This window comes from Leucoraja erinacea, chromosome 24, assembly GCF_028641065.1.
Source record: "Leucoraja erinacea ecotype New England chromosome 24, Leri_hhj_1, whole genome shotgun sequence".
NCBI classification, from domain to species: domain Eukaryota; kingdom Metazoa; phylum Chordata; class Chondrichthyes; order Rajiformes; family Rajidae; genus Leucoraja; species Leucoraja erinaceus.
The window spans coordinates 29,741,539-29,756,641 of record NC_073400.1 but is presented as its reverse complement, the minus strand read 5'-3'; the positions used below and the strand labels follow the sequence as shown (position 1 = coordinate 29,756,641).

The window sequence follows — 15,103 nt, the reverse complement described above, 5'->3', positions numbered from 1 at the left end:
TGCAGTCTCCTAGCATCCTCCTCACAGCTAACACTGCCCCCCAGCTTAGTGTCATCCGCAAACTTGGAGATATTGCCTTCAATTCCCTCATCCAGATCATTAATATATATTGTAAATAGCTGGGGTCCCAGTACTGAGCCTTGGGGTACCCCACTAGTCACTGCCTGCCATTGTGAAAAGGACCCGTTTACTCCTACTCTTTGCTTCCTGTTTGCCAGCCAGTTCTCTATCCACATCAATACTGAACCCCCAATGCCTTGTGCTTTAAGTTTGTATACTAATTTCTTATGTGGGACCTTGTCGAAAGCCTTCTGGAAGTCCAGATACACCACATCCACTGGTTCTCCCCTATCCACGCTACTAGTTACATCCTCGAAAAATTCTATAAGATTCGTCAGACATGATTTACCTTTCGTAAATCCATGCTGACTTTGTCCAATGATTTCACCACTTTCCAAATGTGCTGCTATCCCATCTTTAATAACTGACTCTAGCAGTTTCCCCACTACCGATGTTAGACTAACTGGCCTGTAATTCCCCATTTTCTCTCTCCCTCCCTTCTTAAAAAGTGGGGTTACGTTTGCTACCCGCCAATCTTCAGGAACTACTCCAGAATCTAAAGAGTTTTGAAAGATTATTACTAATGCATCCACTATTTCTGGAGCTACTTCCTTAAGTACTCTGGGATGCAGCCTATCTGGCCTTGGGGATTTATCGGCCTTTAATCCATTCAATTTACCCAACACCACTTCCCGGCTAACCTGGATTTCACTCAATTCCTCCAACTCCTTTGACCCGCGGTCCCCTGCTATATCCGGCAAATTATTTATGTCTTCCTTAGTGAAGACGGAACCAAAGTAGTTTTTCAATTGGTCCGCCATATCCTTGTTCCCCATGATCAACTCCCCTGTTTCTGACTGCAAGGGACCTACATTTGTTTTAACTAATCTCTTTCTTTTCACATATCTCAATCCTACTGATCCTACTGGCTGTCTTCACTATCCTGTTAAGTTGTTTTTGTTCATAAGCCTTGCAGCTCCCAAACCAGGAAGTGATGCCGTGGGTCAGTATACTCTCGATGGTGCCCCTGTAGAAGGACCTTAGGTGAACAGTAGGGAGACCTGATTTTCTTAGTCTCCGGAGAGGGTGGGGCCCTCTGGATACATGGATAGGACAGGTTTGAAGGTACATGGACCAAACGTGGACAGGTGGGACTAGAGTTGCTGAGACATGTTGGGCGGTGTGGGCAAGTTGGGCCGAAGGGCCTGTTTCCACACTGTATCACTCTATGACTCTAACACATGTGAAACTCTGCAGATTCAGGAGCTGGGGTGGAGACACATCATCACATCAGTCCAGGTCGGCTCACAAGCCACAAGACAAATGCTTTGAAGGAGAACTCAGAGGCTGGGGAAAGCAAAGTGTGTAGAACAGCTCGAGCAGCAGAGTCTGTTGTAAGGCAGCTGGTTTTTCTCAGAAGGGAGAGATTACCACAACTTCTCCAAATGCTAAATTGGACAGTCACTCTGGTGCTTCCTCATTTGAGATGACGCCTGTTCCCAATGGCTGGCTTTCACAGGTTTTTTCTTTGAATGTGCTAAGGTTTAGGTTCAACATTTCCCATTGCAGTGCGTGGAGGGAGTGCCGTGTGTCTTTGATAGACACTAAATGCTGGAGTAACGCAGCGGATCAGGGGGCATCTCTGGATAGAAGGAATGGGTGACGTTTCGGGTCAAGACACTTCTTCAGACCCACAGTCAGAGAGGGAGGAAGTCAAGCGATATGCAAGGGGTAAAGCATTTAGCTGATCTGCTGTCAAGTCACTGAGAAAGTTCACCTGGAGATAGTTTGCACCAGAATAGTGGAGCAAACTCTCTGTTCTGGGGGCAAGAGTTACCCCTACACCCATAATCAACAAGGCCAGCTGTGGGGTCATTTTCTACAGGGAGTTAGCTGTGTACAATTTGGCTGCACACAGCATCACAACAGTCATTAGTGCAGGGAAGAACAAGTGTGCAAGCATTTTATCTTTAGCAGTTCGTAGCCCAGTAGTCTGCTCTGTGGCTCAAAATAATTCAAGGTGCGGCAAATAATTCTGAAGAACAGATCACAAGTTCATTAGTACTAGGAGCAGAATTAGGACATTTGGCCCGTCAGGTCTACTCTCCTCCATTCAATTATGGCTGATCTATCTTTCCCTCTCAACTAAATCCTCCTACCTTTTCCCCAGGACTTCTGACACCAGTACTGATCAAGAATCTATCCATCTCGGCCTTAGAAATACCTATTGATGGCCTCCACAATCTGTGGCAATGAATTCCACAGTTTCTGTCTCAAGAAATTCCTCCTCATCTCCTTCCTAAAGCAACACCCTTTAATTCTGAAGCAGCGACCTCTGGTCCTAGACTCTCCCACTAGTGTAAACTCTGCTGCTCGAGCTGTTCTGCACACTTTGCTTTCCCCAGCCCCCATCCACTCTATCCAGGCCTTTCACTATTCAGTAAGTTTCAATGAGGTCCACAAGGCAAGGCAAGCTGTAGATAGTTATCTCCCTTCTCCACAGGGAGCTAGCTGTGTGCGACTTGGCTGCACACAACACGACAACAACCGCTGATGGAAGTCTCTACAGGAACTAACGAGTGTTGAGCAATTTATCATCAGCTCCCCACACAGTACAGAGAGGTCTGTGGTTACAAATAATTCAAGGCGTTGGTAAATAATTCTAAAGAACAGAGCATTTTGTAAAACACCGATTTACCTGGTGTGAGACCAACAGCGACAAGAACCAACAGAGCGACTGTTCCCCTGGATCTGGGCCGTCTCTGGAGGGTGAATTCTCCCTGTCCCACCGCCATGTCTCGGCTACGTTGGATCGGTTTGGTCCGTGCACTGCGTCTGAGTTGTCCTCTTCCTCATTCACAACTGAAGTCAAACAGTCAATTTCCGTTTACACAGGAAACGACTTTGCAGTGGTTCAAGACTTAACTTGGTGACTCACTTGTCACCTCCCCCAGCCTCCTCACCACGGACAATGCCCCTATCAGGAGTGGGCTACAACACTCTCCAGTTGCCTGGATTGGAGCATCTCCTCGAAGCTCTGCTTCATCCTGGTGACGTTTGCCCACTTGACTGGTGCTCTGTCCACCACCGCAAACATTCCCTTGCCCACCCCCTCAACCCCCTCCCCCAAATGCGGGCACACTGTGTCTGAACTTGTATGGGATCAGCCATGTTTGAATGGCGGAGTAGACTCGATGGGCCGAATGGCCAAATTCTACTCCTGGAACGTGTGAACTTGTGATCTGTTTACCCACCACAAAATGCACGTCACTAATTTGTCCAGCCTTCCTCATCTTCTCATCTGTTGAAACGTTACCCAGGAGAAATAAGACACCAACGGAACGGAGATGAGGAAACACTTTATCACCCAGTGAGTTGTGAGTCTGTGGAATTCTCTTCCTCAGAGAGCGGTGGATGCCGGTTCTCTGGACACTTTCAAGAGTGAGCTAGATAGGGCTCTTAAAGATAGTGGAGTCAGGGGATATGGGGAGAAGTCAGGAACGGGGATTGTGGATGATCAGCCATGATCACATTGAATGGTGATGCTGGCTCGAAGGGCCGAATGACCTACTCCTGCACCTATTGTCTGTTGTCTATCGTCACATGCGAACTGATGTCAACTCACGTCACCAGATAAACTCCTTGAAGTATTCAAATACTTGAGCATCGGAGACCGGGTAAAGCTGAGTTTGAGGATGTGATTCATAAAATCATAGAGTGATACAGCAGGGAAACAGCTTGCCCAATGCTGATCAAGATGTCCCATGTACGCTGGTCCCTCTTTAGTTTAGTTTAGAGATACAGTGGGGAAACAAACCCTCCAGCCCACTGTGTCCGCACCGTCCAGCGATCCCCGCACATTAACACAAATGTTTACATTTACACCAACCCAATTAACCTACAAACCTGTACGTCTTTGGAGTGTGGGAGGAAACTGAAGTTCTCGTAGAAAACCCACGCAGGTCACTAGGAGAAAGTACAGACTATGTACAGACAAGCACCTGTAGCCAGGATTGAACCCGGGTATCTGGTGCTGTTATACCATGTAAGGCAGCAACTCTACTGCTGTGCCACCGTAAAAACCAGGCCTGCATTTGACCCCTGTCCCTACAAACCTTTCCTATCCACGTACCTTGTCCTAATGCTTTTCAATGTTGTTACTAGTACCAGTCTCCACTAGCTCCTCTGGACATGTTCCTTCCATGTACGCATCAGCTTCTGTGAGATAATATTGTTGAGGTAGGATTAGGGTTGTGTGAGGGGAGAAGATAAAGGAGATTGCATATACTAGAATCTGGAACAATAGGCAGAACACCTGAAAAACTCAACGGGTCAAGCAGCATCTGTGGAGACAAAAAGTGTATGTTTGTATTCCGGCCGAGATACTACCTCGGGACTGAAGGTAAAAACTGGATCTTTACTGATATAAGAGGAGATGGGTCAAACGGGGGCAAGTGGGACTAGTGGACCAGGGCTGCACGGTGGAACAGTGGTAGAGCTGCTGACTTACAGCGCTTACAGTCGGGTTTGATCCCGACTACGTGTGCTGTCTGTATGGAGTTTGTACGTTCTCCACGTGACCGCCTGGGTTTTCTCCGAGATCTTCAGTTTCCTTCCACACTCCAAGAACGTATAGGTTTGTAGGTTAGTTGGCTTGGAATAAGTGTAAATAGTCCCTAGTGCGTGTAGGATAGTGTTAATGTGTGGGGATTGCTGTTTGGTGCGGACTCGGTGGGCCGAAGGGCCAGTTTCCATGCTGTACCTCTATACTAAACTAGTGCAGGTGGGCAGTTTGGTCAGCATGGTCAAGTTGGGAAGAAGGGCCTGTTTCTGTGCTATATGACTCTATGAGTTTAACGCTGGTGCCAGTGCCCCGCCCTGCTCTGCCCCACTCACCCTTTACCCTGGCAATGTGACATGTGGGTGGATTTGGACTTGACCATAGTTCTCCACACCTCACAGACCTGATAACCCACCCTGTATAGTCATACCAACCCTAACCCGTAGAACCAATGACTTGGTTTCAAAATATTTACACTGGTGTTCAAATCTTCTTATCAACTTCACAACTTCCTATTTCTCAAAAACAGACATGTAATGCTGGAGTAAATGGGCCAGGCAGCATCTCCAGAGAACATGGATAGGTGACGTTTTGGGTTGGGACCCTTCTTCAGGCTGATTGTGGTAGGGGGGAGAGAGCTGGGAGAGAGGTGGGGGGAGGATGATGCCTGGCAAGTGGTAGATGGATACAGGTGAGGGAGGGAGGGTTATTGGCTGATGGGTGGATGAAGGCCAGTGATGGAAAGAAGATAAAAGGCTGTGAGATATGGAGAGAAGAGGCATGGAATGTGAAGCTGGAAGAAAGGATATATATATGTGGAAAGGGACGGAGGTTAGTGGAAAGGATTGTTGTGGGTTAGTTACTTAAAACTAGAAAATTCAATGTTCCCACCATTGGGTTGCAAGCTACCCGAGCAGACTATCAGATATTACTGCATCTGTACTTCCTTGTGGCTTCCTGTTTCTCAACCTATTTTGACGTGAGTTGCTCACATTGTGTTGTAACACTGCTACACTGGAGATGGAGAGGCTCGTTCTGGGTGATATTTGTGGGGTTGGGTTAGCTGTAGGTGGAACTGCAACCGCCCCCAGAGACCCCGGTTCGATTCTGACCTCCGGCGCTATCAGTAAGGAGTTTGCACGTTCTCCCTGTGACAGCGTGGGTCTCACGCCACCACACACCACACACCTCACCACAACAACACACCCAACCACACACACCAACACACACACCACACACACCACCACACACACCCACCACCCCCACCACACACCCACAAACACACACACACACCCCCACACACACACACACACACACACACACACACACACACACACACCAACCAACAACACACCACACACCCCCACACACACCCCACAAACACACACCACCCAAACCAAAGCACAAAACAAACCAAACGCCCACCACCCCACACCACCCACACACACACCACGAACCACACAAACCCACACCACACACACCAATACCAATTTACACACCAAGTCACTCACCACACACAACAACACCAGCACCCACCCACCACACCCCACACACACACCCACACACCACGCCACCCCCAACACACCCACACACACAACCCAGACACCCACACCCACACAACACCAACACCACACACCCACAACCAACCCCCCCACACCAAAACCACAACACCACCCACAACCAAAGACCACACAACACACACCCACATAGACCACCCCACACCCCCAAACCCAACACCCACACCACACACCCAAGTGAAACAAACACCACACCCCAACCACAACCCCCACACACACCCAAACCCACACACCACACACCAGCAACCCCAGCCCCAACACACAAAAACACCCAACACACACACACACCACAGCAAACACCACAACACACCCACACACAAACACAAACACCAACAGAAAAAACACCCCCCAAACAGCACCAACACACACACCACACCACACACACACCACACACAAGCAACACAACAACACAAACCCAACCCACACACCACTACAAGCAAAAAACCAAAACAACACACCACAACACACCAAGCCACACCAACCCCCAACAACACCCACCACAAACACCACACCACCACCACAACCCAAACAAAACACCACACAACACAACACAACACACACACCACAACACAAAACAACACACACAAACACAACAAAACACCACACCACCCACACCACAACCCAACCACAAACAACACACACACACACAAAACACAACCAACACACACAGCAACACCCCAGCCCAACAACACACCCACAACACACACAACAACACACAACACCCACCACAACCCCCAACCACCCAACACACACCACACACACACACAACACACACACCCATACACACACACAACACAAACACTCAAACACACACACACACAAACAAACACACACACACACATACACACACACACACACACACACAACCACACACACAACACAACACACCCCACAAACCCACACCACACAACACACGCACACAACAAACACACAAGCACACACACACACACACAACACACCCACCCAACAACACACACACCCACCACACACAAGCACACAAAAACACCACACACACACCCACACACAACACAACGACACACACACACACACACACACAAAACACACACACAACACACACAAACACACACACACACACACACAAACACACACACAACATACACACACACCAAACCACACACACACCACACACACACACACAACACACAAACACACACAACACACACACACACACACACAACACACAACACACACACACACACAACACCACACACAACACACACACACCACAACCACACAAACAAACACACACACCCCACAAACACACACACAACACATACACAGCCCCACCATCACACCACCAAACACACACCCACACACCACAACACACACCACACACCACACACCACACACACAAACACCAAACACAACACACACACACCACACACACACAACACACCCAACACACAACACAGCACACACAACACACCACACACACACATCACAACCCCACACACCACACAACACACACACAACCCAAACCCAAACCACACACACACCCACACCAAACACACACCACCACAAACACACACACAACACACACACACACCACCACCACACCACACACCCACAACCACACACACACACAACACCCCAACAGACCACACAAAACACACAAACACCACACACACCACCACACACACACACACACCACAAACCAACACCCACACCACACCACACACACACAACACACACAAAACACCACAACATACACACACAAGCCACACACACACCCACACACACAACACACAACACCACCAACCCCAACACAAAACCACACACACACACACACAACACCACACACACACACCAAACACACACAACACACACCACACACAACACACCCACCCCACACACACACACACACACACCCACAACACACACCCACACACACACACACACACACACACACACACACACACACACACACAACACACCACACACACACGACACACACACACACACACACACACACACTCACGTAGACACACACACAAACACACACAAACACACACACCCACACACTCACACACACACACACACACACAGACACACACACACACACACACACACACACACACACACACACACACACACAACCACACACACACACACACACACACACCCCCACACACACACATCACACACACAGCCACACACGCACCCCAAACACCCACACACCACACACAACGAACCACACCCCCTCCCAATCCCGCCCACAACACCACAGCCACGCCCAACACCAAGGCACCACACCACACCCACACCCCCACCACCCACTGGCCACCCCCCCCCCCCCCACCACCAATCCACCACCCCCCCCCCCACCCCCACACACACCCCCCCCCACACACCCCCCACCACCCCCCCCCACACCCCCCCACCCCCCCACCCCAATCGCAACCCCCCCAACACCACACCCCAACACAACCCCCCCAACTACCCAAACCCCCCCCAATCCAACCCCCCACTACGAACCCCCCCCCCCCAGCCAACCCACCACCACCCCACCAGCCCGACACACAAAATCATCCCACCTCAAAGCACACCAACCCAACCAAACCCCCCCCCCCCACCCAACCAACACAACCCCCCCCCCCCCACCCCAACCCCCCACAACACCAACCCAACATCCACAACCACACACCACATCCCCCCCCCCAAACCCCCCCCACCACACCAAGCAATCACCCCCACCCCCCCCCCAACCCCCCCCCCCACACCAATCCCCCCAAATCCCCCCATCCCAACAAACCACACCCCCCCCCCAAAGCCACAAAGCCCAACACCCCCCAACCCCACCCCCCCACCATCCCAGCAACAAGCCCCCCCACACACCACCCCACACCCCCCCAAACATCCCCCCCCAACCCCCCCACACCCCACCACACAACCCCCCCCAACCACAAACACCAACCCCCCCCAACACCACAAAATCCACCCCCCCACCCCCCATCACCCACCCCCCATCACCAACCCCCCAACACACCCACACATCACCCCAAACCCAGCAAAAAATCCCCCCCAACAACACAAAAACCCCCCACACCCCCCAGGAAACACACCGTCAACCCACCCGCCCAGCACACACCCCACGCCAACCCACAAGCACCACCCCCACAAACCCACCCCCACCCCCAACCCCCCCCCACAAACCCCCCACCGTGTCAACCCAACCACAAATCCAACCCCAAACCCCATACCACCCCCGAAATCCACCCCACCACACAACCCACCAACCACCCAAATAACAAAAACCACAAACAACCCAACACACCCCCCCCCCCCCCCAAACCCCCCAACCCCACACTCCCCCCCCCCCCAACACCCCCACCCCCCCAACCCAAAACACACCCCCCCCCCCCCACAACCCCCCCCCACACCCTCCCGAACACCAAACACACACAACCCACAAGCCACAACCCAACCCACACCCACACCCACATCCCAACAACAAGCCCACCCCCCCCCCCACCCACCACACAACAACCCCAACACCACCCACACCCTCAGACACCACCCACACCCCCCACACCCAAACCCCAGAGACACAACACCCCAACACACCCCACACCAAAATCCCCCCCCCCCACACCCCCACGCCACAAATCCCGACCCCCCCATCACACCCACAGCACCCCAAAATCCACAACCAAACCCCCCCCCACCACACACCCCACACACACCCCCCCAGAAAACCCAACCCAACACCACCCACAAGCCCACACACCACACACCACCAAATCCAGCCCCCCACAAAACACATCACCCCACAAGCAAACACACCAAAAACCCACCCACAACCCACAGCCCAAGCAACACACCCACCCCCAAAACCACAGCACCCCCCCCACCCCCACAAAACCCACAAATCGACCCCACCCCAACAAACAAAAAAAGCTTCCCCCCCAAACACAAGCAAACCAACACCACCCTACACACCCACACCCCCCCATAACCCCTCACCCAACCCACCCAACACACCCACCCCCCCAACAACGACACACACACACCCCCCACCAAATCCCCCCCCCCCCAACATACAACCCCACAACCCCCCATTATGTCACCAAACCCACAAGACCTCCCCCCCCCCCATCACCACACAACCAACCAACAGCCCACCAAAACCACACAAAACAACCCACACAACTACCCACACCCCCACCCACCCCCACCCCACACCACCCCCCCCATACCCCCACCCCCCCCAATCCCACCCCCCCCCCCCCACCACCCAACCAAGCTCCACCCCCCACACCAAAACACCAACACCACAAAACCACCCACAAACCCTCAAATCTCAACAACAACGACACACGCACACCCCCCCCCCCACCCCCCCAACCAATCACCCACACCCAACCCCAGCACACCCCCACATCCTCACAACCAGCCCCCCCCCCCACAACCCAAACCCACCACCCAACAACTGCTCTCCTGCAAACACCCCCAACACACCCCCACACTTCACAATCCCAATCACCAAACACCACCCCACCCACACACACCCCAGCCCCCAACCCCACAAACACAACCAAAACCACACCCCCACCCACAATCAACCAAGAACCACACCCCACCCCACCACCCCCCACACAACACCCCCCCAACAACCACAACCCCCCAACCACCCCACACACCCATCAACCCAACACCACCCACATCCCCCCCCCAAGCCATCCCCCAACAACCACCAACCCACAAACAAACACCCCCCCCCACCCCCCCCAACCCCAAAACACCCACCCCCAACCCCCCCCCCCCCCACACCCCCACCCCCACCCACCACCCACCCACCCACACCCCCCCCCCAAATCGAAAACACCCCCCATCACCCCAACCCGCAACCCCCCAACACAACACCCCCCCACCAACCCCCCCTAACCCACAACAACAATCACCCCCCCCCCACACCCCCAACCGCACACCAAGCCCAACCCCACACCCCCACAACACCCCCCAACCAAAAGGCGAATAAACACATCACCCCCCCCAACACCCAACCACCAACACCCACAAAAAACCCACATCACCCCCCCGCAACCACCAACGAACATCACACCAAAAACCCGTGGGTGTCCCCATCCCCAAATACAAATCCCAATCCCTCACACACATCCCCCACCCCAACCAGCACAATAACCAACCCCACCAACCCAATCACCACCCAACACAAAACAAATCACCCCCCACCCCACACTCCCACCCAGTGCCACACACACCCCAACAACAACCACCCAACACCCACAATCAAAAAAAAAAAAATCCCACAACCCCCCCCAACCATCCCAAATCCCCCACCAAATCCCCCAGTCCCACCCCCCTCCACCCCCCCCCCCCACACACTCCCCCCATCCATACCTCCCCAAACCCTCTAATCCCCTAATACCCCCACAACCCCACCCACAAACCCAATGCCCCCCACAAAACCACCAAATTCACCCCCCCCACCACCCCCCCCCCCACCCCCGACCCCCCCAACACACCCCCCCAAAGCAACCCAGAACCGCCAACCCCCAATTACACACCCCACCCCCCCCCAACACCCACCATCACCCATCAAACCCCATCCTCACCACAAAAGCAAAGCACCACACAACTACCCAACACACAAAACATGCACACCACCCCCACACCCCCCCCCACCCCCAACCAGCACCACTACCCCAACCCATCCCACCCATACCCACATCCCCCCCCAACCCCCAGCCCCCCAACAACACCCCCGACCCCCCCCCACCATCCCAAACCCCAAAAAAAAAAAAAAAACCACCCCCCCCCCCCACACCCCACCCCCGCACCCACCAAATCCCCATCCCACCACCCAACACCCCCCCACCACCCTACACCCCAATCAAATCCCCTAATCCCCCCACCACCCCCAACCCCCCCCCCACCACCACCACACAACCCCCCCCCCCCATCCACCCACCCATCCCCCCCCACCAGCACCCGCACCCAATCCACCCCCAAAACACAATCCCACACACCATCACCCCCAACCAAATCCCCCACCCCAGCCCCCCCCACACCAACCAACCCCCCACAATCACCCCACAACACCCCCCCCACCAACACACTACTACCCACCCAACCCCACCCATCACCACAATCCCACCACCCAAAAAACCACCCAGCAAAACCCACCCCCCCCCCCCAAACCACCCCCCCCCCACCCAACCACCACCCCCAATCCCCCCCACCCCCAACCAAATCCATCCAACGGACCCCCCCCCCCAGCCCACATCCCGATCCCCCCCCCCCCCAAGCACACCCATCCCCCGACCCCCCACATCCCACAAACACCCTCAACCACCACCAAAGCCCCCCCCCCGAAGCCCCCACCACAAGCCCCCCACACCGAACACCCACCCCACCCCCACCTACCCCCCCCCCCCCTAACAACACAATCATCCCGCACCCCCCCACCCCCCCACGAACACCCCCCCCAACCCACCCCCCCGAACCCCCCTCCCAAAACCTGCCCCCAGCACACACCCAACCCCAAGACCCCACCAACACACGACCCCACTCAAGCACTCCACCCCAACTCCGCCCAAACCCAACCAAATCCCCCCCCCCCACCACCCACCCAACCCCGCCAACCAACCCACCTCCCCACACAAATCCCCCAAATCCAACCCACCCTCATCCCCCCCCACACCCCGCAACAACCACACACACCAACACCAACCAAACACCACACACCACACCACCCCACCCACCAGCAACGCCCCACCCCACCCCCCCCCCCCACCCCCAACCCCCACCCCCCTCCACCCCCACCCCCATCACCCACACCAAACCCCACACATCACACCCACCCCAGGCCCCCACACCCACCCAGCAACATCAACACCACAAATCAAATCCTCTACACGCACCACAAGCCCCCCACACCTCCACCACACCCCCAAACCAACACCCAAAAACAACCCCACCCACCCCAACCCCCCGAAACAGCCCACGCAGGAACCACCCACAACCAAACAAACCACCCCCAAAAACCAACCACCCAACAACCCACCTACAACCCAATCAAGGACCCGAGCCAAACCCAAGGACCACACCACTACACGTGCTGGGGGCACAACCACGGGCCGGGCGGGGGCGGCACACAACACCGACACCAACCCAATTCCACCCACACACCCCCAACCCCCCCCAAAAAACCAAATCCCCCCCCCCCAACACCAATCCAAACCCACCACGCACACAACCACACAAACCCACATCCAAACCAACCAACACACACAAAAATCCCAACAACCACACACAACCAACACACAACAAAAAAACACACCACAAACCAAACACAAAACAACAAACAAAACACACACAAATCACACAACAAAACAAAACAAACAAAACAACCACAACACAAACAACAAAAACCAACACAAAACAAACAAAACAAAAACACACACACACCACACACAAACACACACACAACAAAAACACACACACAACACACACACACAAACAACAAAACACACACACACAAACACACACACAAACACACAAACAAAACAAACAAACAACACACACAACAAACACACAAACCACACAACAAACAACAAAACAACAAACAACAACAACACAAAAAACACACACAACCACAACACCACACACAACAACAAAACACAAAAAAACAAACAAAAACAACACACAAAACAACAAAAAAAAACACAACCAACACACAACACACAACACAACACCACAAAAACACACAACAAACAAACACACACACACACACACACACACACACACACACACACACAACACAAACACAACACACACACACACACACAACAACACACACAAACACACACAACACAACACACACACACAACAAACACACAACACACACACACAAACACACACACAAACACACACAACAACAAAAACAAACACACACAAACACACACACACACACACACACACACACAAAAAACACACAAACACACACACACACACACACAAACAAACACAACAACACACACACACACAACACACACAAACACAAAAACAAACAAACAAACACAAAAAACCAAAACACACAACACACAATCAAAAACAAACACCACAAAAAACAATCACAACACACACAAAACACACAACACAAAAACAAAACCACAACACAACACCACACACAACAACACAACACACACACACACAAAAAAACCAAACAAAACAAACAAAACACAACACAACAAAACACAACACACAACACAACAAAAACAAACAACACAAAAAAACACACAAAACACACACACAACAACACAAAAAACAACCACACAACAACACACACACACAAACAACAACCACAAAACACACACACACACACAAAACACACAAAACACAAACAAAAACACAACACACACACACACAACACACAAACACAAAAACAAAACACCACAAACAAAACAAACAAACACACAAACACAAAAAAAACCAACCAACAACACACACACACAACACACCACAAAACAAAAAACAAAAAAAAAACAAACAAATCACACAAAAAAAAACAAACACAAACACAAATCCAACAACACACACAAACACACAACACACAACCAAACAAAAACCAAAACACAACACACCCAAAAAATCACACAAAAACACACAAAACACACACAAACAAAACAAACAAACAACACAAACACACAACAAACAAAAAATCAACAACACACACAAAAAACAACAACACACACAAAAAAAAAAAAAAACAAACACAAAACAAACAACACACACAACACCCACAAAAACAACAAAAAAAAACACACACACACACACACACACAACAACACACACACACACAAACACACAACACACAAACAAACACACACAAAAAAACACAAAAACACAACACAAACAAAAA

General features: G+C 52.3%; 1 protein-coding gene across 2 annotated transcripts in view; it reads right to left on the bottom strand.

Moving 5' to 3' along the window:
• The window catches only part of LOC129708892 (polymeric immunoglobulin receptor-like), a 52,804-nt gene that overhangs the window by 12,770 nt on the left and 24,931 nt on the right, over positions 1 to 15,103 (bottom strand). The window contains exon 1 of one of the 2 annotated variants that reach the window (XM_055654942.1): positions 2,759 to 5,782. The exons of the other annotated variant lie outside the window; for it this stretch is intronic. Within the exon in view, the coding sequence (XP_055510917.1) occupies positions 2,759 to 2,855 (97 nt within the window). The 5' untranslated portion in view covers positions 2,856 to 5,782. Of the gene's footprint in view, positions 1 to 2,758; positions 5,783 to 15,103 lie in introns of those variants that run through there. 2 annotated transcript variants of the gene reach the window in all.